The sequence below is a fragment of the Struthio camelus genome, chromosome 3, assembly GCF_040807025.1.
Source record: "Struthio camelus isolate bStrCam1 chromosome 3, bStrCam1.hap1, whole genome shotgun sequence".
In the NCBI taxonomy this organism is placed as follows: domain Eukaryota; kingdom Metazoa; phylum Chordata; class Aves; order Struthioniformes; family Struthionidae; genus Struthio; species Struthio camelus.
This window is the reverse complement of record NC_090944.1, coordinates 119,585,934-119,608,694: the sequence shown is the minus strand read 5'-3', so window position 1 is coordinate 119,608,694 and position 22,761 is coordinate 119,585,934. Positions and strand designations below refer to the sequence as shown.

At 40.1% G+C, this 22,761-nt stretch overlaps 2 protein-coding genes across 19 annotated transcripts in view; one reads left to right on the top strand and one right to left on the bottom strand.

Moving 5' to 3' along the window:
* The window catches only part of ASB3 (ankyrin repeat and SOCS box containing 3), a 59,342-nt gene extending 53,324 nt beyond the window's left edge, over positions 1-6,018 (bottom strand). For 11 of the 18 annotated variants that reach the window (XR_011140451.1, XR_011140452.1, XR_011140450.1 and 8 more), the window contains exons 1-2: positions 5,908-5,990; positions 4,675-4,741 (exon numbers count right to left, since the gene is read on the bottom strand). The gene's annotated coding sequence lies outside the window, so the exon portion shown is untranslated. Of the gene's footprint in view, positions 1-4,674; positions 4,742-5,907 lie in introns of those variants that run through there. The other 7 variants (XM_068939965.1, XM_068939975.1, XM_068939974.1 and 4 more) reach the window with 7 other exon arrangements.
* A 78-nt stretch (positions 6,019-6,096) lies between these two features.
* On the top strand, positions 6,097-22,349 carry ERLEC1 (endoplasmic reticulum lectin 1). The gene is made up of 14 exons (XM_068936518.1): positions 6,097-6,276; positions 8,045-8,149; positions 9,431-9,511; positions 10,429-10,506; positions 10,640-10,703; positions 12,627-12,667; positions 15,260-15,483; positions 16,998-17,127; positions 17,565-17,726; positions 19,055-19,114; positions 20,460-20,584; positions 21,010-21,087; positions 21,298-21,373; positions 22,060-22,349. Exons 1-14 carry the CDS (start codon positions 6,097-6,099, stop codon positions 22,129-22,131), a joined length of 1,476 nt encoding a protein of 491 aa, XP_068792619.1. The 3' UTR covers positions 22,132-22,349.
* Positions 22,350-22,761: the final 412 nt, after the last annotated feature.

Below are 22,761 nucleotides of genomic sequence, written 5' to 3'. Positions count from 1 at the left end.
CCACAGCTCCCCCATCAGATCTATTTCTGTATGCCTGTTCTGTGTTAACAAAAAAAGCTCTTAGGAGGTGATTTTCCACTCTGTCCAGTCAATCTACTGGCTGGCAGAGGGAATGCTGTGTACACAAACAGACATCAGGATAGCAGGCCACCTTTAGGGTCTCTCAGTTTTAGAGCCGCAAGCTCTAAAGCCCTTTAGTTTTAAGCATCCTTTGTCTTGACTTTTCACTATGCAAGCATATGATTTTCTTAAGATTACAAAAAGAATATTGTTTTTCAAATAATTAGACTTCTCTAACAGTCTTCTGCAGAAGCTGGACATTGACTATACCCTCACTTGGATTACTGACTGCAGTGACAGACCCGAGTATCCCAACTTCAGGTTCCCTCAGTATTCCAGTAAGATCATTTGCTTGCTCCTCCACCAATTTAATCAGGTAATTTCCCTTCAGTTGTTCTCCTCCTTTATATCCTCAAACAAACATCTTGCCTGCATCTTTCTGATCTGTTACAGCTTAGGTCTTGTCTATATATGTATTCTGGTATTCTCCTTTCATTGTAGACGTACCTTAACTGGAAGAAGGTTCTTTTCCTAGCATAGCTTCATCTACTTCAGCACAGGCTTAACAGCAAACAAATTACATCCTTAACCAGCAAATTATGCTAGCAAAACTCAAGAGTATTGACTAAACCCAGGATAGCCATTTAGTAAAGTTTTAAGGTAGCTCAGCTATGTTAAGTCCAGCTGGAAGTTGTACTTCTGATCAGGACAAAAATCAAAAGAGTTCAAACTATTTAAACAGTCTAAACAAACTCAGCTGCTTTTGTCCAGTGTAAGTATGTAACTACACACATACATCACTCTGCTGACAAAAGAGTGATGACGAATATCTTAAACCTATCTGTCTGAATTGATGGTGTATCATCCACAGCTGTCTTTACCCACCACCACTGGGAGTCTTCCTGGTATCCTCTCCTTCCTCTGCCTTCATATTCCTAGCCCCCACCACCTAACAGTCCATTTCTCTCATTAAACATGTCAGTGCCCATTCTATCAGTTTATTAAGGATCGCTACACACTGCAAAAACGTTATTTTTATACTCATATTACATCCCATCACCAATTGCCAACCAGACATGAAATTGCTCCACTTCTCTCCTTCCTCCAGAGTCTCCACTTCATTCCAGCTGAGTCTCAACTCACTTTTATCGCCAATTAAAAATGAATTCTAAAATGCTTCTTTATATTTACTGGTATATTAAATTCTGATCCTTAACTCTTTGCATCTTCCAGGCCTCATCTATTCCACAGAAGTGCTGCTGGCACAATTCTATCAGTTAAAAACTTGGGGAAAAAAAGGGGAAAACATAACACTAGCCAGTCTAGTCAGTACACAGGTACATTAATACTCCCACAGTACAGTTTGCTGACATAAAAAAATACGCCGTGACCATCAGTTATGCCATTCAGGAAAGGCACACGCATCACGCTGTGGAAAAGTTTTATCTTGCCATACAGTACATACAGTGTGGAGTCCCGTCAACATAGTATACCCACTGCTGCTCCATAAACTTTTAAGCCCTCTAGAACAAGGACTGACAGTTAGGTAAATATTTAGAGCACTAGAATTGTACAACTGGGTTAAACTATCAGATAATTATCTAGTACTAATACCAGTGAGACAGAAAATAAAGCAGTATATTGACTCTTTGTCCCACGTCCACGCAATAAACAGAAAATCCTAAGTGTTAAAGTAAGAACTAAAGTTGCCTAATTGCGGTCATTCCAGAATTAATTATAATCCCTTATAAAATGTTCTCAAACATTCAGTTTCCAGTCTTGTTTTGTCTGTAACAGCATGCTTATAAAAGAGGTAATAATTTTGCTGAAAAAGATGCAACAGGAGAGGGTCTCTTTTTTGGTCACTTTCACAAGCTTAGATTGAGAGGCGCTGCAGCAGAAGCATGAGCTACAGACTAACTCCTGCTTCTTTGAGGAGAATAGCCAATATCCAGAAAGGATGAACTAAAATGAGAAACAGACAAACTCCTGCTTGTTTGAAGAGAATAGCCAATATCCAGAAAGGATTAACTAAAGTGAGAAACACTCCAGATGTTTATTGTTTTCTTAAAAGTCTGGATTGAGGTATTTTTAAATAAATTAAAGACAACTGTACTCAAATCTTTGTCTATATTTTCAGGGTGTGTTTTTATAAATGTTTCAGAGCTCTCTTCTGGAAGTCTCTTCTCCCCCCGCCTCCCCCCGCCCCGTCAGGCTCCTGAATGTCATTTAAAATCTCTTTGTGAGTCTTAAAGACAGACCATGCTGGTTACAAATCTAGGCCTTTCGAATCGTACCACCTCCACTGTAAACCAGGATGTCAGCACTGGCTGTATACAAGAAGGATGTGTTTGAAGCCCAAATTCAGGTGCAATACCTAAACTCTTCTGAAATTCAATAAGCCACAGGATTTCCCCAGCTCTGCATCCCTTCTCCAATCATGGCAAAAGCCAATGCACTAGGAAGAAATTCGGAACAAGCACTATTCACTACTACAAGATGTAGTTTAAGTCTACGCAGCCTACTGAGTCAGAATGTAGTCTTAGTTTGTCATAACTCCTTCCATCTTCAATTGCCACCTAATGCTTTTCTTGGAGTAATTTTTTAACATCCACATCCTGTGACAAGAAATTCTACAGCTTAACTAGATGTTACTTGAAGAATTTTTGTGACATGTAATACAAAAACAGGAAGCTACTAAACGAAGCTAGCACAAGAAACAGCAGCCATTCTCTCTTCGTCGTCTCTGTGACGCTCCTGACCTTGTAGACCTGTCTCATATCCTCCCATTCCTTGTTTCCCAAACTGAAGAATCTTAGTCTACTTACTCATTGTTTATAGACAAGCTATTCCATACCTTTGCTCATGCACGTAACACCGCACATGGTCTGCGTCTATTACATCCTTAATTTTTCCTGGTGAGAGGGACCAGACCATCCCACAGTATTCAAAACAGAGCTTTCAGGGGCATAGTATTTTCTTTTTGGTTTTCTATTCCTTTTCTGATCACTGTTAACTTTCTCTTTGCTTTTTTTGACCACTACTGAGCACTGAAGCTAACATTTTCATACATCCTTTTTATCCTCAAGATCTCATTCCTCAGTGACCATGATGAGTTCACTGTAGACATGCAGTTAGAATTGCTTCCTGTCCAATGTGCTTTACTTTAATCTATGAAAAATTTCACCTGTTATTTTATCATCCAGCCAAAGAATCAAAGTCTTCCTGCAATTCTTTGCAGTCAAATTTAATACACGATGCTGAGTAACTTAATATTATTTTCCAGTCTTTTTCAACTCACTATATACCTCAGAAAAGCACTGCCTCCAGCACAAATCCCTATACAGTATTCTACTACTGAACATACTCCAGCATAGAAGTTCACTTCGCACAGGCCCCCTTTGCAGCAGTTCAAGGGCAAGCTGCGCTAGACTGTGGTGCTAAGTATATGAACATGCCAACTGTATAACTGTCCTGTAAAATACATATTTCTACTGAATAAATTTGCAAAGTGACTATTTCATTTTACCAGAGCTACACAATTCTCAAAAATGTGTTATTTTTAGATCTAAGGAGGCACGAGAAACAGCTGGCTCACAATACAAGAGATACATGCTCAAAAACATTCAAATACATAAAGACACACTGAAAGTATATCTGCTAAAGTCTAGAGCAAACGACCCTTCTGCTTTCCTCCTGCCCAGCCTGGAATTTAGCTGCCTGCACTCAAGGCCAGCTCTCTGATAAGAGAAGGCGATTTGAGAAGAGACAGTCTTGGAGCTCCGTGAGAAAAAGCATGAAGAATCCTCAACAGAGGCTTCCTCCAAAGAGCTCCGCTAAGCTTCAGCAGCTTTCCCCCACCTTTCACTTCGAAGTGATTTTTAAATTGAAGTTCCCACCCGTAGCCCTTCCTGAACTGCAACACAGCTGTGCCTGCCTGTGCCTGGACACGTAGCCTGCTGATCCGCACCCCAATCTGCGGATGCAATTTCCCAGCTTGACCTGGAACCTGCCTCTTCACCATGGACATTCCTGGCGATCCCAAGCACCCACCCTTGGCTGACCCAGGCTACCAGTCCCAGGCCATCCCCTGCTCACCTCCCTCAGGCACTGTGGGACAGGGCCACTGCCTCAACCAGCCTTGCTATCACACCTAGCTCCTTGTCCCCAGGGAGCAGCCAGCCTCTGCTGCTCCCCAGCAACAACCCCTATAGTTACAACTTATTGTATTATTATTTTTCAGGGAAACATTTTTCCCTTATTTGTAAAGTTTAAGCATACTTATTCTGTTGCAGTACTTCTACAGTCCTCATTGTAGAAAAACAGATCCCAGTACACAGATGTACTTACTTACATTGACACAAATCACATATCAACTTTACAAATTGTTTTGCAAGTGTAAAAAATAGTTTTGAGAATAAGACCCGGTAGTTTTTCCACCAACTTGTATTAATACTGAATAAAATCATACTGTAGAAAAAAAAAAAATCAAACTCTGGGCTTCCGATATTTTAGATTTTTCAAAACAAGAAAAGGTTACAAACAGACCAGGGCTTAAAAGCATCCAAACTTTTCTATTGATTGTGTAAGTGAATCACAACACACAGTCCGTACCTGCTTCGTCACTGCTTGATCTTCAGCAATCAAAGCACTTCATTTTCAAGAGTCACAAGTAAGCACTCTATAAAAGCACAGCAGAATAAGCGTTAGATAGTCTAACAGCTATTTACATTAAAGCATTCATTTCATAAAGATTTATTTGAAAAGAGAAAAAAAGCACAAGGAATCGGAAGGATATATATTCCTCGTACACTTGAAGAAATTAAACAGAACAACTAACAAAAAAAAAAAATCCCACAGACAGAACAGGACAGGACAGGACAGAACAGACAGACCAGACAGCTACAGAGGTACAGAATAATAGCAACTGATTTCTAGAAGTAGTGGGGGGGGAGGGGGGAACAGGCTCTGAAAACAGATGCCTAATTTTTTTTTTCTTTTATGAGTTAGCATATAAATTGATAAAATTTCAAGGGCAGGAGGTATCTAAAAACACATCTAGATTTTATCATTGCTTCTAACAAGCCCAGGTAAATAGCAATCTCAGCATCACAGTAGGGTCAATCAGTCAAATAGAGCTTCACGGTATTTTGTCTCTAGTATTTATTTGTTGGAAGACAGCTTAAATATTCCTATACTAAAATGCCACTTTCCCCTCTCCAGCGAGCCTGATTTCATTGCAAATACAAACGACAACACCAGTGCAAAAGCACATATAACCAAGTTATAAATCTAAGACAAGCTTAGCTTTCCAGCAATTCTCTCCTTTTGGCAGCTTGCTATTCCTAGCCGGATAAAAGTACTCATTTCCGTAAAATCTACTAAGCTCCTCTGTAAGCAGAGCTGCGGCGCCTGCACTAGAAGGCAGCTTTCAGGTCAGTACTGCCGGCGCAGGCTAGGCACGAAGCCACAGGCCGGGAAGCGTCGCCCTGCTGCGTACACGTTTGCTGCAAGCCCAGGCTGCAGCAGCTGCCAGCCAGGACGCGGCCAGGCGCCGTGCGGGGAAGGGCGGGGTGGCGGGAGGGACACGACACTGCCGTTACCGGCGGCTCCCAGCCCGCGGCCCAGAACCGCGGCGACGCGCCCGGCCCGAGCAGAGCAAAGGAGGTGCCCGGCCCCCGGGGCAGCCCGGCGGCGGGCAGCACCGCCCCCCGCCCTCAGCGCGGCCCCGCCGCGCTGCCGGGCACAGCCGTTTCCGCTCGGCTCCCGCCGCCGGGGCAGGGAGGCGGGCGCGAGAGGCAGCTCCGAGGCGGGGTGAGGGGAGCTCACCCGCCGCCACGCACTTACCGCCCGCCCGCCACTAACGGCTCCAACGGCTCCCGGCGAGGCGCGTGCCTGCCCCGGATGTTGATGGGCCGCGGCCCCGCCCCGGCCGTGACGCGGCGCCCCGCCGGAAGCAGACGTGGCCGGTGGCGGGTGCCGGCGGCGGCGGCAGCGGCAGGTGGTCCGCGGCCGCCTCCCCTCGCCTCGGGCGCCATGACGGGGCGGCGGCGCCGCGCCCCGGCTCCGGCTGCTGCGCCGGCCGCGCCGCTGGCGCTGCTGTGCGGGCTGCTGGCGGCGGGCGCGGCGGGCGGCGGCGGCGGGGGGCGCGGCGGGCCGCAGCTCAGCGACGACATCCCCTTCAGGGTGAACTGGCCCGGCACCGAGCTCAGCCTGGTGGGTGCCGCGGGCGGCGGGGGGGTCCCGGCGCTTCTTCGGTCCGGCTGACGCAGAGCCCTTCCGTCCCGGCCCCGGCGGCGGGGCTGTCACTCGGCGCAGAAGGCACGCAGGGCGCCAGGAAAAGGCCTTTTTTGACCTTGTTTTTTATTATTATTATTTGTATTTTAATATCGTTATTTATATGTATATGTATATGTATTTTTTGGTGAATGTACATGTGGTTGCACTCGGAAAAGCTGCGGGAAGCACCCCCCCTTAAGCCGAAATTGCATAGATAATTTTTAAAATAGTCTGCAACGTTTCGGGAGTGTTTTTATGTAACGTGCTTTCAAGATGCCGTGCTAGTCTGAGCCGTTAATAGTTTCTTCTCTTCTGATGTTAACGGTATTACCTGGAGTGTTGGCAGCCTTATGTCGGTCGCAAGCGCTTGGAATAATATTTGCCTTAAAAAAAAAAAAATCTTGACGGGAGCAGCTAGGTTGTGAGTTTGGGTATGGTGTTTGTCGATACACACCTAATAATCTTTGCTTTAAAAGATCTTATATTTGTTTACTGATGTGAAGGTATCTTCATGAAGTCCCTTTTTACCAGGTACTGCTTTTACCAAAATGTTCTCCTTTGCTAAAAAAAGCTGGCAGTCTTTAACTGTTAAAGGACAATTAGACACCAGTATTTACGTTCATACACTGCTGCTATTATCCATCTCCAGAGGCCGTAAATACGCTCACACCTTGCACCTATTTTTAAAGGCCCCATGTGACAAAAAAGACCTTTCAGTTTTGGGTGTGCTTGGCATAACCGTACTAAGTTGTGTTTAAAAGATTGTCACACGTTTTTATTTGCGGTAACAGACCGTACGTGAGCCCACATGGCTTCTTTCTTAGCTGTCTTGATGCTTTGCAGAGAAGCACATTTGTACTGCTGCAGTTCCTATGGCTTTATCAATGCTATGAGAAAATGAACCTGATTAAATCTCTCACTGAACAGTGCTTTTAGTGTAAAGTGTATTTTATAGTTACAGAATCTTGTGAGTGAACAAGTCAGAAAGAATCCAGAGAGAGTCAAAGTTTAGCTCAGAAGTCTGAGTTTCCTGGATTTGAAGCTGGGAAAATCCCAGGCAAATGTGATCTGAAAGTCAATGTGATAAAGGCTGGTTGCAAAATGCAGTGGATAGAAGGGGGTTGTTCATTTTTTAATCAAGCTGTTTCATAGTTAGACTCACAGGAAACCATTTATCTAAAAGCACGTAAACTCAAAATTCCTTTTGTTAATTAAATAGTGTTTCATTTGTGATACTGTCTGTGGTTCTACTGTATTAGACAAAGTAAGATATTGTCATTTTCCTCAAGATCCTACTTTCTGGGTAGAAAACAGACAACACGTGAGAGAAGAGCAAGTAATACGTTCTGCGTGTGATTGTTGGAAATCTTGGGTTTCTTTTGAGGCAGATTTGTAAATACACAAACATGAGTAAGAGAATGAGTGTAGAGGAGGGCAGGAATATGGTTGAAGTAGAAGGATTGAAAGAAGAAGAAAGGAAGCCAGGCAGGCACATATTCACAAAGTGCTTCCAAGTTCAAATGCCACCCCCCTCTTTCTTTTTTTTTTGTGTGTGGTATAATTAAGACCCAGGAAATATTTTGGAGCACCTGCCCCATCACTTTGAATTAACTTTACTATTCATGCATTCAGGAATACAGGAATATTTTAAGAAGTAACGTTTTTTTTTTAAATTGACTAATTCGTAGGCTGTTTGTTTTCTTAGCCTACAACTGGTGTCCTGTACAAAGAGGATAACTACATCATCATGACTACTGTGGATAAAGAAAAATATAAATGTATACTTCCACTGATATCAAGTGGCAATGAGGTAAGTTTGGGTTGTTTTTCATAATTATAAGCTGTAGATAAGTCTCTACAACATCTTTTGTGTTGTGTTTTTTTCAAAATAAATACTCTTTTTTTCCTATAAAAGGAAAATCATCTACAGAGTGATTAACGTTTTCACAGTTTATAATAGATGCGTTCGTTTGGTATTAGATGCTAGCTCTATAAAAGCGTAGCTGCTCTGAACAGTCTTGAAGTCCTTATTTGGTAACAAATGGTTGCTGAGCTGTTCTGCTGATTGATAGGTTTGTCAGTCGCTGTCATGAGTTTTACTTTTGGAACTTCAGCAAAAATCAACACTGATTGGAAAGTTCTTGTATTTTAAGTAGCATTGTCAAATTCAATGCCAGTAAACAGCTAAAAAGACTGTTACCACTGCTATCGTAATCACTGTATCTGAATGCCTCCCAGTAGTGCATTTGCTAGTGTTGCTACCACCTGTCGTAAAAGCTTCCTTCTCCCTCATCTTCTCCCCAGTTGGAAAACTGAATGTACAGTGCAGGGTTTGAATTGTAGAAAATACGAACATGTTTGTTTATACAGGAGAAGGTAGATTGAGGAGGTACGTCTTTCTCTGGAAATTGGTGAGGTTTATCATTGGTCTTCAGTCCCTGCAATGGTTCTTGTTTTCACACCGTGCAAAAGCTTGCGCAGACAAGCTGTACTCCTATGGCAGGGACCTCCGTTTGGACATAGCTGTCGTCCTTTAGGTGATTGACAGTACCGAGTACTTCAACATAGGTGAGAAATCTTTAGTTCTAAAGAACTTTGCAGTGCATATCTTTTCAACAGCATGCATATTTAGAGTAAAAAATAGGCAGCAATAGGCTTTCACAATATTATCTATGCCTTTTTGATCCGCGTTTTTTTTATTCAATAAAAGCTGTGTGACATTCCAGTTGTGCTGCACAAATACATCAATATTGACTAACAAATTAAAAGATGATTGATACACTTGTCCTGTTCATGCCACAAGCTGCCACTCTTGACATGAGCAAGTTGAGAGCTACTGCTCTTTTGCGATATGTGTATGCTTAAAACCACAGAATTTTTGTTTTGACTCTTTGATTTGTAACTTTTATTTGGCCCTTCTTACTGAACTAAACTATCTTTTTTTCTAATCACAACACAGTTCCTTCATGGCAGGAATTAATGAGTTTTTATGTCTTTAATTTTGCGATAAGGTTTTTTAATTGTTTCAAATGAGTATTTACTAACCAGACTGCCTTTAATTTTAATGTATTGGAATATCCCTTTATTCTAGGAAGAAGAGAAGGATTACAAAGGTCCTACTCCAGGAGAGTTGTTGGAGCCTCTTTTTAAGCAAAGTAGCTGCTCATACAGAGTATGTTATTTATGCACTGAAAACTTGCATGTTAATCAAAAGTTTACAACCCAGCCCATTTTAAGGTTCAAGGTTCAGTGTAGTTGTAAACTGTATGGATAAAGGTAGTTCAGGTAGTAATTCGATCCAAAATAAGTTCTCTACGTCTTGATGACAATATCTTAATATTACTGTAAAAAGTCTAAATAATTTAAGATCTCGGGATTTAAATAAACAGGATGACTATAGTAACAATATGTAAATGGGGATTTAAAACGTTTGCTTCCAGGAGTCAAGCCCTAATGTGTCACGGTCTGTAATGAAAGGCATTCCTCAACAAATACAATTCTAGATAATTCTACAAGTTTTCCAGAGGTTGACCAAGTACCATCACAATTTAAAATTTCACTTCTTACGTTCTGAGAACAAACTTAATGCCAAACAAGCAGCATTGAGAAGCAGAGAAAGTGAAAATGGCCAGCTATCATACGAATCACAGAACCTTCATATCCCACAGAAGTCCTTGAGGAAGGGAGAGTGGGTCAAGCCCAACTGGTAAACACCCCTTATCTGCAGTAGAGACCAAAAATAGTCTGTGCTGAGTCACTACAGCTTAACCCCTGGTAACCCCCTGGTAAAGAGTGAATTAGTTCCAACACGCCTGTCTTCAGGGTTTTTTTGCTGTGTTATGTCTGTGCAGAAGTGAAGGAAACTGTCTTTTATGTTTATTTAGAACCTAGTCACAATCCTTAGGGAATGCTGAGACCATTTGCTGTGCTACTACTTGCGAGGGTGCTTTCATCTACCTGCTTGGGCCAGATTTTTTTTTTTTTTACTGCAGAGGCCAAAAGTTTTGGGAAAAATGTCTCTTTCTGGTCATGTATCTAAACAGAACATGCTTCCACCCCTCCCCCCCCCCCCACTCCTTTTTCTTAAAGATTGAATCTTACTGGACTTATGAAGTCTGCCATGGAAAACATATCCGTCAATATCATGAGGAGAAAGAAACTGGTCAGGTAGGTGTCTTACAATTTAATAGTCTCAGTCCCCTTTTTGCTGCTTAACTCCTCAAAAAGACTTGAAATCATATGCACTTGAAAACGTATGGAAAATGGTAACTGAAAAACTTTAACTTTTTTTTGATTGTAGAAAATAAACATCCAAGAATACTATCTTGGGAATATGATGATAAAGAACCCATTGTCAGAACCAGGTTTGTCTTAGTTTATTTTATTTTGTTGATGCTAATGATTTCTTTTGGTTTTAATTATTACATTCTGAGAAATGTGCTGGAACTTCTGTAGAAAGCTATTTCCAGTGTGAAAGGATAGTAGAATTCTGTGGATTACTCTTTCTTCCAAAATCTGTTGTTTTGAATTAATTCCTTTTCAGTGCCTTACATCACGTCCATCCTATCGGTTTTGCCATACTGTACAAAATACAACAGTTAATTAGGGTCAGGTAGAGAAAATACATAGTTTAAAAAATTGTACTGATATATGCCTGATCTGGCTGATGTAACGTAGCCTCTTGCCACATTCTTTTTGGGTGAGGGGAAGTGTCTTTCAAGCTGTAAGCTGGGCGCAGAGCATGTAGCATCTTGGGCTCTGCTGTTCTGTAATAAAACATAGTATACAAAACCAAACCAAACCTTTTACAGTTTTTGCAGATGGATTTGATCCTTGCAGTTGTTCTAAGTGTTTTTTAAGTGTTCTGACACAGATCTGCAAAAATATTGCAGTTCCCGAAGTGGAACTCGGGTGGAATTTAGGTAGCTGAGTCCCAAGCTAATTTTCTAAGCGCTTGCGTTTTTGCTAGCAAATTATTGTAGATGCCAAAAGTCCTGTGTTTGTACCTGCCAATATCTGCTTCCCTTATATAAGGCTGAGCTCTTTGGCACTACGTTTGTCCAGATAACTCTAAAAGTCCACAAACTAAGTGTCCATCATCAGATTCAATGGAAACAATAGAAATGTATCAGCATTGAGTAGTTCTTTACATTCTGGGCTAGTATGTAAAAAGTGGGCGCCACTATTTTCCTCCTCCTAAAAATGGTAACTTCAGTGCCTATGTCCTAGAAAGGATTGACAGCCATGAATCCAATGCTTTTGAATACCTGCAGCCTTCAACGAGGTATCTTAGTCCTGAAGAGAAACATGGTTTTAGAAACACTGCGGGTTTTTTGGCATTTCTTATTAGTGCAGTTCAGTGTGTGTTTGTGCTGTTATTAATCCTGTGCAGAGGTGTGTAATTTTCCCTAGATGCTGCTATACAGAAAACAGATGTCTAATTTGAGTTTATGAATTCTTTTCTTGAGGTTAGATGCTAGTAAGTTGCACGTGGTGATACTTCAGATCATCATATCTGAGATTTTCAGGATGTTGGCCCTCTGTCCTCTCTGCTTGGGTGGCAGATTTTATTCTTTCTGTGCTTCCTATACAGCAATTCATACTACTTCTCTTAAAATAGACTGTGAGATGAATCCACAAATGTATTACAGTAAGCTTGGAATAACTGAACAGGTGACAGCAAAGCAGAGTTGCCTTTCTCTCATATAATCCTGAACGGAGTCCAGACTCCTGAAGCAGTTCAGAATGCTAAGGATAGCTTTAACCTGCGCCAGCTTGTAGCTCCCCTTGTACTGATGCTTACTGTCATGGTCATTAGTATGCCGTACACTCTGGCCTAACTTCTTTCTCCAACCAGTATATCTGCTGAGACTAGTGGGTGGGCTGAAGTCCTTGCCTACTATTTATTGTCCCAGCCTGTAATTCACTCACTTTTGAAAGGAATAGTCAGCTGGCCCTCAGAGAACAGCAGCAAGGACATGTTATTCTAGCCTACATGACCTTATTGTTGTGCTAGGGCTGGATTTGGCCTATCTGACAAACTTGTAAAATTGTTCCAAGAAGATGCTAACTCATATTTTGTTCTGTTTGCTCTGGATCCCAGATCACTGGGGTTTTTTTTCCCCTTTCTTTCCTCTTTTGCACCTGCAAGTTGGTGAAATTGACTCTGACAGTTTATACGCAAAATACTAGCAAATACACAAAACATAAACTTCTTTTTGTATATAATTTCATTTTATTTCAAGTTCACAGACGTTATGCTTACCTCATTCTTAATTATTCCCTAGATCAAGAAGAAAAGGAAAATCCAAAAGAGAGTGCAAAAGAGGCAAGTGAAAAACATCTATTTTAATTTTTGCCATCAATAGTGGAGGCAATTTAAATATGATGAGATTATATAATTAGTGCCCTACTAAAATAAGTATCAATAAATGAAACTGCTTTCCTGAGCTGCACTCTTCTCACTTTTGATTATCAGTCCCATCTCACAAAGCTTATTTGGTCCGTTTCTTCAAGTTTCTTGCCCTTCCAGTTACTGGACGTTAAAGTTACTCAAATCTTAAAAGAAAGATGAATTACTCTTCTGCTATGAAGACAATGCGTACACAAACACAAAGTCACATTATAGCCTAGCGGCGTTTTTATAGCTACACCAGAGATTCCTATTCCTGTAGTGGTAGCTCCGTGCATTTTGGATAAGAAGAAATGCTTAACAAACTCTTACAGCACTAATGTTGCTAAATCCCTAGCAGATCTCTCACCTGACTTGATGACCCATCCCATAAAACTCAGTGCTTCCCTTTTTCATTAGAGAACTTTTCCATTTGATTAGGCCCCAAAACTCAATTCTGAGTTACCTTACTTTATAGCGAAACAACATAAATATCTGAAGCATGTTGGAGTTCAGAATTAGCAATAGCAAATCTGACCTGTGGAAAGACATGCACCTACCTTATTTCCAGTTATCCTTCCTGTTAATTTACCAAAATCAGATTTGGTCTGCGTGTTCTTTGTGGTACCAATTTACATAGCAGAGAGTGGTTCCTCTTTTGCAGTGGATCTCAGAAAATAGATGTTCTTGGTATGCATTACGGAGGTAGTTGGGGAAGCAGGCCCGATCAGAACGTGGCCCATTCCAGTAACTACAGCAGTTATGCCTCTTTGAAGTTGAAGAAAACTTGGTTCATTTTAGCCCATTTTTTTAATTCATTTCAGAATAAGTTAAACCTTTTGCTAACTTTTTCAGTAGTATTTAGGATGTACGTAGACTGACTGGCTTCAGTCAACAAAGAATTTAGATGTGCAATTTTAGTGGAATCTGTAGTCATGAAAGGGAGAGGGCAGACAACACAGAAAGGAGGTGCTTAAAGTAACCACAAAGAACTGCTGAGGCTGAGGTTTTATCTTAAATCCTGTGTAGGTGCCTTTCAGTTGGGTGCAGACAACAGCTGTCTCCCTTTGGGTGTCTTGCACAGTGACCTGCAATGAGATGCTTAGGCACGCACAATCTTTCAGTATTTAAGGAAAGATCGGTTGTTTCCTTCAACCAGGAAGGGAAGGTATCGTACCCCTTTTACAAGCTATTTTGTACACAATCAGAATGTACGTTCAGTTCCCAGCTTTGGCTGAATATTCCAGTATAGAGTGGAGGAGTGACTGAAAGCAAAGTGGTGCCTAAGCAATTAAACTACTGTCATATTCATTCTTTTGCCTCATGAATATCGTATCGCTTCGTTCATTCATGATGGAACAGTTTCACTAGCAAAGAGTCAGTGGCCTATGGCAGGATTACCATGTGCTTTCATAACTGAAGCAGGTGAGATATAAAAGGATCCCAAGTCGCTTGGGTTAGTTCCATGACCATGGAAGGCACCACCACCATTTAGCACAGAGCCTGATTTGTTGTGCACTGAGAATATTTACTAGCCCAAACAACATAGGTAAAGAAAGGTCTGTTTCATGGATTCCAACATGGCTTTTGCGTGAGCAGAACGTTGGTACCCAGGAACTTTAGCTGCATTCAAGATCGGAACCAGGAGAGGGGGCTTAGGTCAGTTTGAGGAATGAATCTCCCGTTAAGTGGAAGTTGGACAAAACTTGAACACATAAGTCCATTTATGACTCTAGTGCCCTTAAAATTCTGTCTAGTCAAAAATTAAATGACATATGATTATGCACGACTAATTATTGGTGTTCAGGAGCTATTAAACAAGAGTTGCTAAGTTTCTGTTGGAAAAGCGTTTTTAAATACAGAGGAACAAATCTGAAGAGATCTTATTTAAAGTGCGTACAAAATGGAGGAAAGGGGACTTAAGATTTTTACCTGGGCTTTGTAAAGTACCTTTATTTTAAAAGGCTTTCTAAAGTATTTTAGATGAACGTTTCAAACCTTATAAAGTGGGATTTACTTTGCATGTATCGTTAACTTTCTGTTCGACAAGGTAACAGATGGCTGGGATACTCTGGATAAGGGAAAACCAAGACTATATCTGTTAAGGGGTGTAGTGCAGATATCCGGATGGCTTTGCATGACGCCAGTGTAGATTCTTCATGGTCTGGGACCACGCTGAAGGTAATGTGCTTGGGCAGACCTAAGCTGAGTCTGGCAGAGCTGCTCACGTGTCTCTGTCTCCTAGGCTACAGGATGTATGTAGCTGGGCTTGGTGCTCTGACAAAACATTGCACCCGACTGGTAAGATTTCTTAGAACTGAAACATCAGGCAACCTGTGCAGAGATTCCAGCGGCTTTTGCAATCAGATGTGGCTGGGCTTTGTAGCAAAGCTCAAGTGGCTTGGTGCATTTGTGCAGCGCTGTCCTGGAGGTAATAAACCAGAAGCTGTTTGGTTGCAGCAACACCTCCGTTTCAGAAAAGGCAAGGAGCCTTACTGTGATTCTTAACTTTTACTTTCTTTCACCTAGATACCTTCCAAAAATATAGAAGGGCAGATGACCCCATACTATCCAGTAGAAATGGGAAACGGCACACCTTGCAGCTTGAGACAAAACCTACCCAGATCAAGTACAGTGATGTACATCTGTCATCCAGAAGCTAAACATGAGATTCTTTCAGTAGCAGAAGTTACAACTTGTGAATATGAAGTGGTTATATTGACACCTCTGTTGTGCAGCCATCCTAAATACAGGTACGGTACCCAAATTTTGGCTAACATTATGACTCCAAATTTTCATCAACTTCCATGCATGCATGTGTTTATACAAGTCTTATGTCCAGCGATGGTTTCTTATACAAAAATGTCTAGACATTTCCTGTGATACTTGCATGTTACTTAGGTAACATGGCAGGTGCAGTTTTGCCAGCTCTTGCGGTTTTCATTTTAAGTTGCACAATATTTGCATTTCATAAGTCTCTGTTGATTGATCCCATATGAGAAGCACAAGTATTGTTTTATTTTCAAAAGGTAAGTTTCTAACCTTTGTGATTCCAGAGGAACGCAAAGCAGAGCCTGAAGGCTGAGAAAGCCGCAGACAAATAAAGAACACGGTCTCTTATGTGTCTTATGATTTCAAGCTCTTAGGGATCTTCTTGGTATTCAAAGACTGCAAATTGCACACGTGCAATATAAGTATGCATAGATTTCAACTTCTCTATTGAATTTCAGAAAACAAAAGTACGGTCTTCAATCATAACCTTACTAGTATTTATTTTAGCAGTACTCCCAACTTAAGGAGCTCCCATCTGTCCCTATCTTGCCTCGCTGCCTTACCTTCGGCTGCGTATAAAGTCATTTCCATATAAAGAATTTATGATTTCAGTGTTATTTTCCAAAAATCAAGTTTGGGATTCTTTCTTCCCTTGTCTGAATTGTAGTGTGCGTCTAAGTGACGTTCGTCTCAACAGTAGAGATTTTTGACCTTTCAAGGGGCGTTAAAAGAATAGTGAAGGACGCGCAGGACATACAACTGAAACGGAAAAATTACAAACAGGAGTTCTGAATAGCCCATACACACAGACCTCAGAGCAATCGAATATTTAATCTAAGTGTTCTGAAATAGGCAGCAAAGCGTGTAAGATAAAATCCTTGATCATGCATTTTATAAATGCTTGGCAGTTAGGGTAAATAAGTGAAGCTATTACTAAGTATTTATAAGTATATTACTAAGTATATTACTAAGTACCAGTTATCACTTTTCTCATGTAAATAGATGTATTAGTACTATGTTATCTGTTGCACTTATTTATTGCACTGTTATTTGTATATTGTGTCTTTTAAGCCTCTGTGTGCTTACAGAGGGAAGAAGGTAGACAGGCAAATTTTTTATTTATTTATTTAATAAAAAGGTGATCTTGAGTTTTTCTCTTTTGAGAAAGACTAGTTAGACTGCGTTGACCGGTTGTCTGCCAGCATTAATAGTGAGACTGCACTGGGCAAAAAAGTATTTGCATCAGTTGTAATTATTATGACAACAGCATAGTCTTGACTAAGATGGTGCAAGTACAAGCGAAAATAGACACAACTCAGCCCAATGGAAATGTGTAATAACTAATAAAAAATCAGGTCTTTACTCCAAAATGTAAGTTTTTAGCAGAGGTCTCTGAGCCACTGAACAGGACTGAGAGTGTGTTGGCATACCTGTGTGTACAGCGATAATAAATTTGAAAGACTTTAAGTGATGTATCCATATCTTGTTTGGACAGGTTCAGGGCTTCCCCTGTGAATGACATCTTTTGCCAATCACTACCAGGATCCCCACTTAAACCCCATAACCTGGAACAGCTGGAGAAACAGCAAGAAATGATGAAGATGCCTTTTAGAAGGGTTAAGGAGGTAGGATTTCTGTAGTTTTAAATAGGAAAGTAATTTTAAATAGTACTTATTTTCCATGTTGTAACACATATAACTTTGGTCTCAGTGGAATTAGTTCTTTTCCGCAACTGTTTCTTTATAAGACCATGTCAGTCTTTCAAATGGTCTTTAGTAAGTTTATTGAAATCATCTGTAACTTATTTGGAAGGAAAATAAAGCAGTTCAGTTTGGGCTACTAGTTTAAAACTTGTAGCCTCCTCAGCCTACAGTTTACTAAGTCACTAGTTTCTTGACCTTCCATCTCTTTTTCCAACTACGCTGAAGACGGTGAAAAAATGCCTTCATAGTTTTTCCCACAACCTGCCACTTTAATATTAGATAACTTCTTATAGATCATAAGATTTAGCAAGGGACATATAAACTCTAAATGGGCATATTTATGTATACTTTAATTTCAGGAAGAAATGCATTCAACAAAAGAAGATAAATTTTCTTCCATACACAAGCCAGTTGCTGTTGGAAGCCATCAGCTGTTAACTGTGGGAACAACCCATATCTCCAAATTGACTGATGACCAACTTATAAAGGAGTTTCTTAGTGGTTCCTACTGCTTCCATGGGGTGAGAAATAAAACTGCGTACCATAAAATAGCCTATTCTTACTTGCACTTACTGTTTTATATATTTTTAATTTTTCATGAACTCTGAGAGTTGAAATTTTTCCCTCAGCAGATACCTACTTTGTTCCTTATAACAAAAGGGGTACTTTTCCTTTCAAAAATTTGCTAGTAGCTTTAGCTGTAAGTAAAAATATTCTTTCAATCTAAGTTCAAGACCTCCTTTTGTCCAGTCATTGTCCTGGATACTACACTGTTTACACGGCTGCTTCCAAACTAGTATCTCTGTCAGTGTTGCATTGTGCTGTGCTAACAACTTATTGGAGCCAGCTCTGGTCTCTGTAGGGTATGCATTTGTGCTTTTGTCCCCTTTCCCCACTAAATACTATCGTTCTGCTGTGTATGTGAGGGAAAAGAATATGTTTGGGCATAAACCTATGACTTTCACTGTGGTACGCAGCATGGAAAGTTGAAGCTTAGTATTTGCGAATGATGTTTCTCTGACTTTCAAATACCTCATAGTTAATTCTTGCCTGGCTCTGCTGGGCAAAATACAAAGCTGAAGTAAAAGTACAGTTCTTCTAGTGTTTCAACCTAAGACGGGAGCTTTCATTGCACAAGCCATGCCAGCTTACAGGTTTTAACAGCATTATTATACACATAATAATTGCCTTTCCTTACATCGATATAGGGACGACTTACATACAAACTTGTCAGTTTATGCTATTAAATTTACTGAAAGGTATCTTTACTCTTTCTATTGAAATACAACTTACTTGAACGGACAATGAAATGAAAGTAGAAGATAATGAGAATTGTTCTGTACTAATTTTGTTAACAAGAAGAAAAAAATCTGAGGAAACTTGGGCATTAAGAGAGGAAGCAGTTAGGACAAAGCATTAAAAAGGAAGATTTACCTAGGGAGACTGAGAGAACAGCCAGCAGAGAAAAGTAGTCTGAAGTTTTCTCTGTCCTTGAAAGAACAAAACATTTTTTTTAAAAAGATCATCTGGGGGGATACCAATAGCTTTTAAAGAATATCGTCATATGTGGGTCTTCCGAGAGCAAACTGTCTGCATAAAAATTAGGTTCTCTTTGCTTAAGCTCATCTATTCCATCTCTTACCTATATCAGTTAGTCTAATACGAGATTCTCCTTCAGTGCAATCCTTGAATCAGGTATCTGACCAATAGGTATGCAGTTTTCAGCTACGATACTCAGTGATTTAGAGTCAGGAGGAAAATTGGATGTGTCTGAGTGTTTCAGGGGGTTGGTGTTTGGCTTTTGTTTTGATTTGTGTTTTCTACTAACTGAAATTATTCCTCTCTTTAGGGTGTTGGTTGGTGGAAGTATGAATTCTGCTATGGCAAATACGTTCATCAATATCATGAGGTACGTTTAAACAGTTTTATATGCTGCCACTAGATGGCTACAACTTCTCTTACTGAAGGCAAAAACCTTTATGTGAGGATTCTTTTTAAATTGGAAGCAACAGAAATATGTTTGTTAAACCAAACCAAACCAAAAAAAATTTTTTTAAATTCTGTGTTCCTGCAAATTTGGATGTGCTGTTTGATAACTAACTTTCAACAAAAGTAAGGTTGCACTGTTTAAATAACAGCAAAGAAGTTCCTGGGCAAAGTTATGCTTCTGTAGTGTTAGCCAATGCGTTTTGTCGTCCACAAAATTATGCTTCTGTAGTGTTAGCCAATGTGTTTGGTCTTCCATGTGCAATCAGACTGAGACATTAAGTTCCCTAATTTGTCTTGGCACAGGTGCCTTTTTTAGGGACTAGAGGAAGTCCTTGAAACTCCTCTGTTTGCCTCAAAACACTTTGCTTTTCTGTGGCCAGATCAGGCACAGTGCAGAAAAGCCACATTCCCTTCATTCTTCTTGCACTGCATGGCATTCGGTTGTAAACAAAAGTTACAACTGTAACAACTGTAACCTTTTCGAAGTTATGCAAACCTGCAACAGATGCTTTGCTTCCTTAAGAAGACTAACTTTAAAATGATAAAATTGCTACCTGAGCAGATTCTTCCTTTTTTGTCCCTGACATATTTGCCAAAGCAGATATTGCATGCTGCCACAAGACCTTCAGCGATACCCTTCTATGTTTTGTTAAATAGCCTTCACAAATTCAGGCATTACTTGACAAGGCATGCAACTGTTTAACCTATTTTTCATATTTTGATAGAAGCTTATTCTCTTCTGCAGTAATAGTTGAATCTAGATGGCTTTTGGGGTCTCTACTATTTTGATAATGATCAGGCAATGTTTTTGGGTGGGGGGAAGGTTAGAGAATCTGTCCCCAAAAAAATTGAGAAAATAAACATCCTTTCCTGGGCTAATCCCCATCTTGGGTTTGAGAGGAGTGATTTAAGAGAAGAAATCCTCAGTGTGCTACTGAAGAGTTTATGCAGGGAGATGTCAGATAAAGCATAGTGATGATCAAAGCTGAAAAAACATTTTATGTTTTTGTGTGTGTGTGAATGCTCTTTTGCTCATCGAAAGACGTGCATCAGCTAACACAGCCAAGGTGGCTGTTCTGAAAAGACAGTCAATTTGAGGCTTGACCCGAGCGATACAAGATCACTCATACTTCGTCTCAAATGCAAGAACAAAGTATTATTGACAGCAGAAGACTTGCTCTAAAAATGACGTGCTACTTGTCATAAAACATCCTCACTGTTAAACTTGTGATACAAACTAATTAGCAGCTTTTCCTTTCTTTTAGGATAAGGAAAGTGGCAAGACTTCTGTGGTTGTGGGAACCTGGAACAAGGAGGAACACATTGAATGGTCCAAGAAGAATGCTGCTAGAACCTACTATCTCAGAGAAGATGGTACGCAGACAGTTAGGTATGGTTACAGTCAGCATGGTTACTGTTGTGGTTAAACGTTCCTGAATTGGTCCCAGACTTGCCAGGAGGAGGAGGAAGAAGAAATACTGGGGCTCACTTCTGCAGTCTGTGAATATTCATTTTACTAATAGATAAAATAAACGATTCAAGAGAAGATTGTATAGATTTTTTTTCCCCCTAATCAACATACAACATCAGAAAAGATAATGGAACGCTTTGGATAATGATGCAAAGAAATCTTCCAACAATGAACAATGATTTGTTTCTGTAATAATTTAAATATAACATACTACGTTTTTGTTTTGTATATTGGAGTTAAGTATTTGGAGAATTATGAGATATTCTATTACACAAGTTAGCTGTGTGTTTAAGAATTTAATGTCTACTATTTCCAAGCTTTCTCATTTCAAATTTTTGTGGCAGGATGGTGTCTCATTTCTATGGCAACGGAGATGTGTGTGACTTAACAGACAAGCCAAGGCAGGTGACTGTGAAATTGAAGTAAGTTAATCTTTTATGTAAACCTATGTTTCGTCTCTCTGCTTTATATGTCAGAGGAGAAAGCCTCTTTCTATCTTCTTCATAAAGCTCCTAATGCAATAACTGTTACCTAAGCTTAATAAAAAATGCTATAGATACTAACAAAATACATAGTTTGGTTTTGCACTTATTCTATAGCAAATTGAAAAATTTCTCTTTTTCTCTTTTCAGATGTAAGGAATCTGATTCCCCTCATGCTGTAACCATATATATGTTAGAGCCTCATTCTTGCCAATACATTCTTGGGGTATGTAAACATACACACTTGAATTCACTAAGGTCAGGTGTCAACTAGTAGAGCATGTCTCAAGGTGCATGGTCCACATTACACGGAAAGCGTGTGATCACTTTTTACTTTAGCCTTTACTTGCATCAGCCAAAGAATAAAACCAAAATGTTTTACTTGACAAGAGGAAGAGATTTTTCTACTGAAGTGAGAGCCTTTATAACTGCCGTTTCTGGCAGGGATAGTAATGCAGTCTGCTCCTGACGAGGGAATAGAGGCCACAGATGAGGACATGGTGTTATTGCTAAATCTTACCAAGCTGCTGGTTCTCTAGTCCCTTCTGTGTTCCTTAGACATGTTATCTCTCTCATCCATTTTTTTTCAAATTTAAAATTGTCCCTTCTAGTGACTCTTCACAAAAGATTCTTGTCATACATTTTAGCCCTAGTACGTAGTTGCTAAACAAATACCGCTTTTTGTTCAATTGCATTTGCTTAGGGAAAGGAGGATTATTATTACTTACATTGTTAATATGCTATAGAGTCCGTACATGGAAGTAAAAAGCATGTATTAACAATTTTGCAAAGTGCTGCTCAAGTGCCCATTGCAATCTATTGCAACAGAGATTTACAAGAGATTAATTCCAATCAATTGTAAAAGTTTGTCGGTAATTTTAGTCTTTCACATTTTGATCTTTTATGTTCAAGGTGGAGTCTCCAGTCATCTGTAAAATTTTGGATACAGCAGATGAATACGGACTCCTTTCAGTGCCCAGCTAAAGAACAATAAAGTCCGTGAAGAAAGCCATACCTGTCAACAACCCAACTGGCATTTTCCATGTTAACATCGTTTCTGCAAGATGACAAAGGCAAACCGAAGTCTTCAGCCTCACCAGCAGAATTCTATAAGATGGGGGACTCATGAACCACTTTGTGTATAACTATGTGTATATAAGAGGTTATCGATAAACTTTTAACAATTAAAATCTTGTCTTGCACTTCCTGTTTGACTTGTGTATGAGAAGTTCTGAAATCGTCATGACCAAGGTATAAATTATCACTCTAAAAAGGCAAATAAACAAAGCCCAGCTTCAAGAGAGGAGTTCAACTGCCAACTGTTAGAATGGAAAACACTTCCTGCTGAAGAGCCTTCAGGGCCCACTAGAACACTAATAATTGTTCTACTGCAGTTAAATTTATTCAAACAAACAAACACTGCATCAGTTTGACCATTTGGAACTATGTTTATATTGCAGCCCTTCCTCCTGTTACCTTGCCTTTCTCCTACTCAGCTGTTATCCCTTCTTCCATCCTGGACTGCTTTCCAGGACCTGTTTTTATTTATAGGTACTTAGGCTGGAAGGTTCATCTCAATATATTTATTTTGCTGAACATCAGTCAGTCATTCAT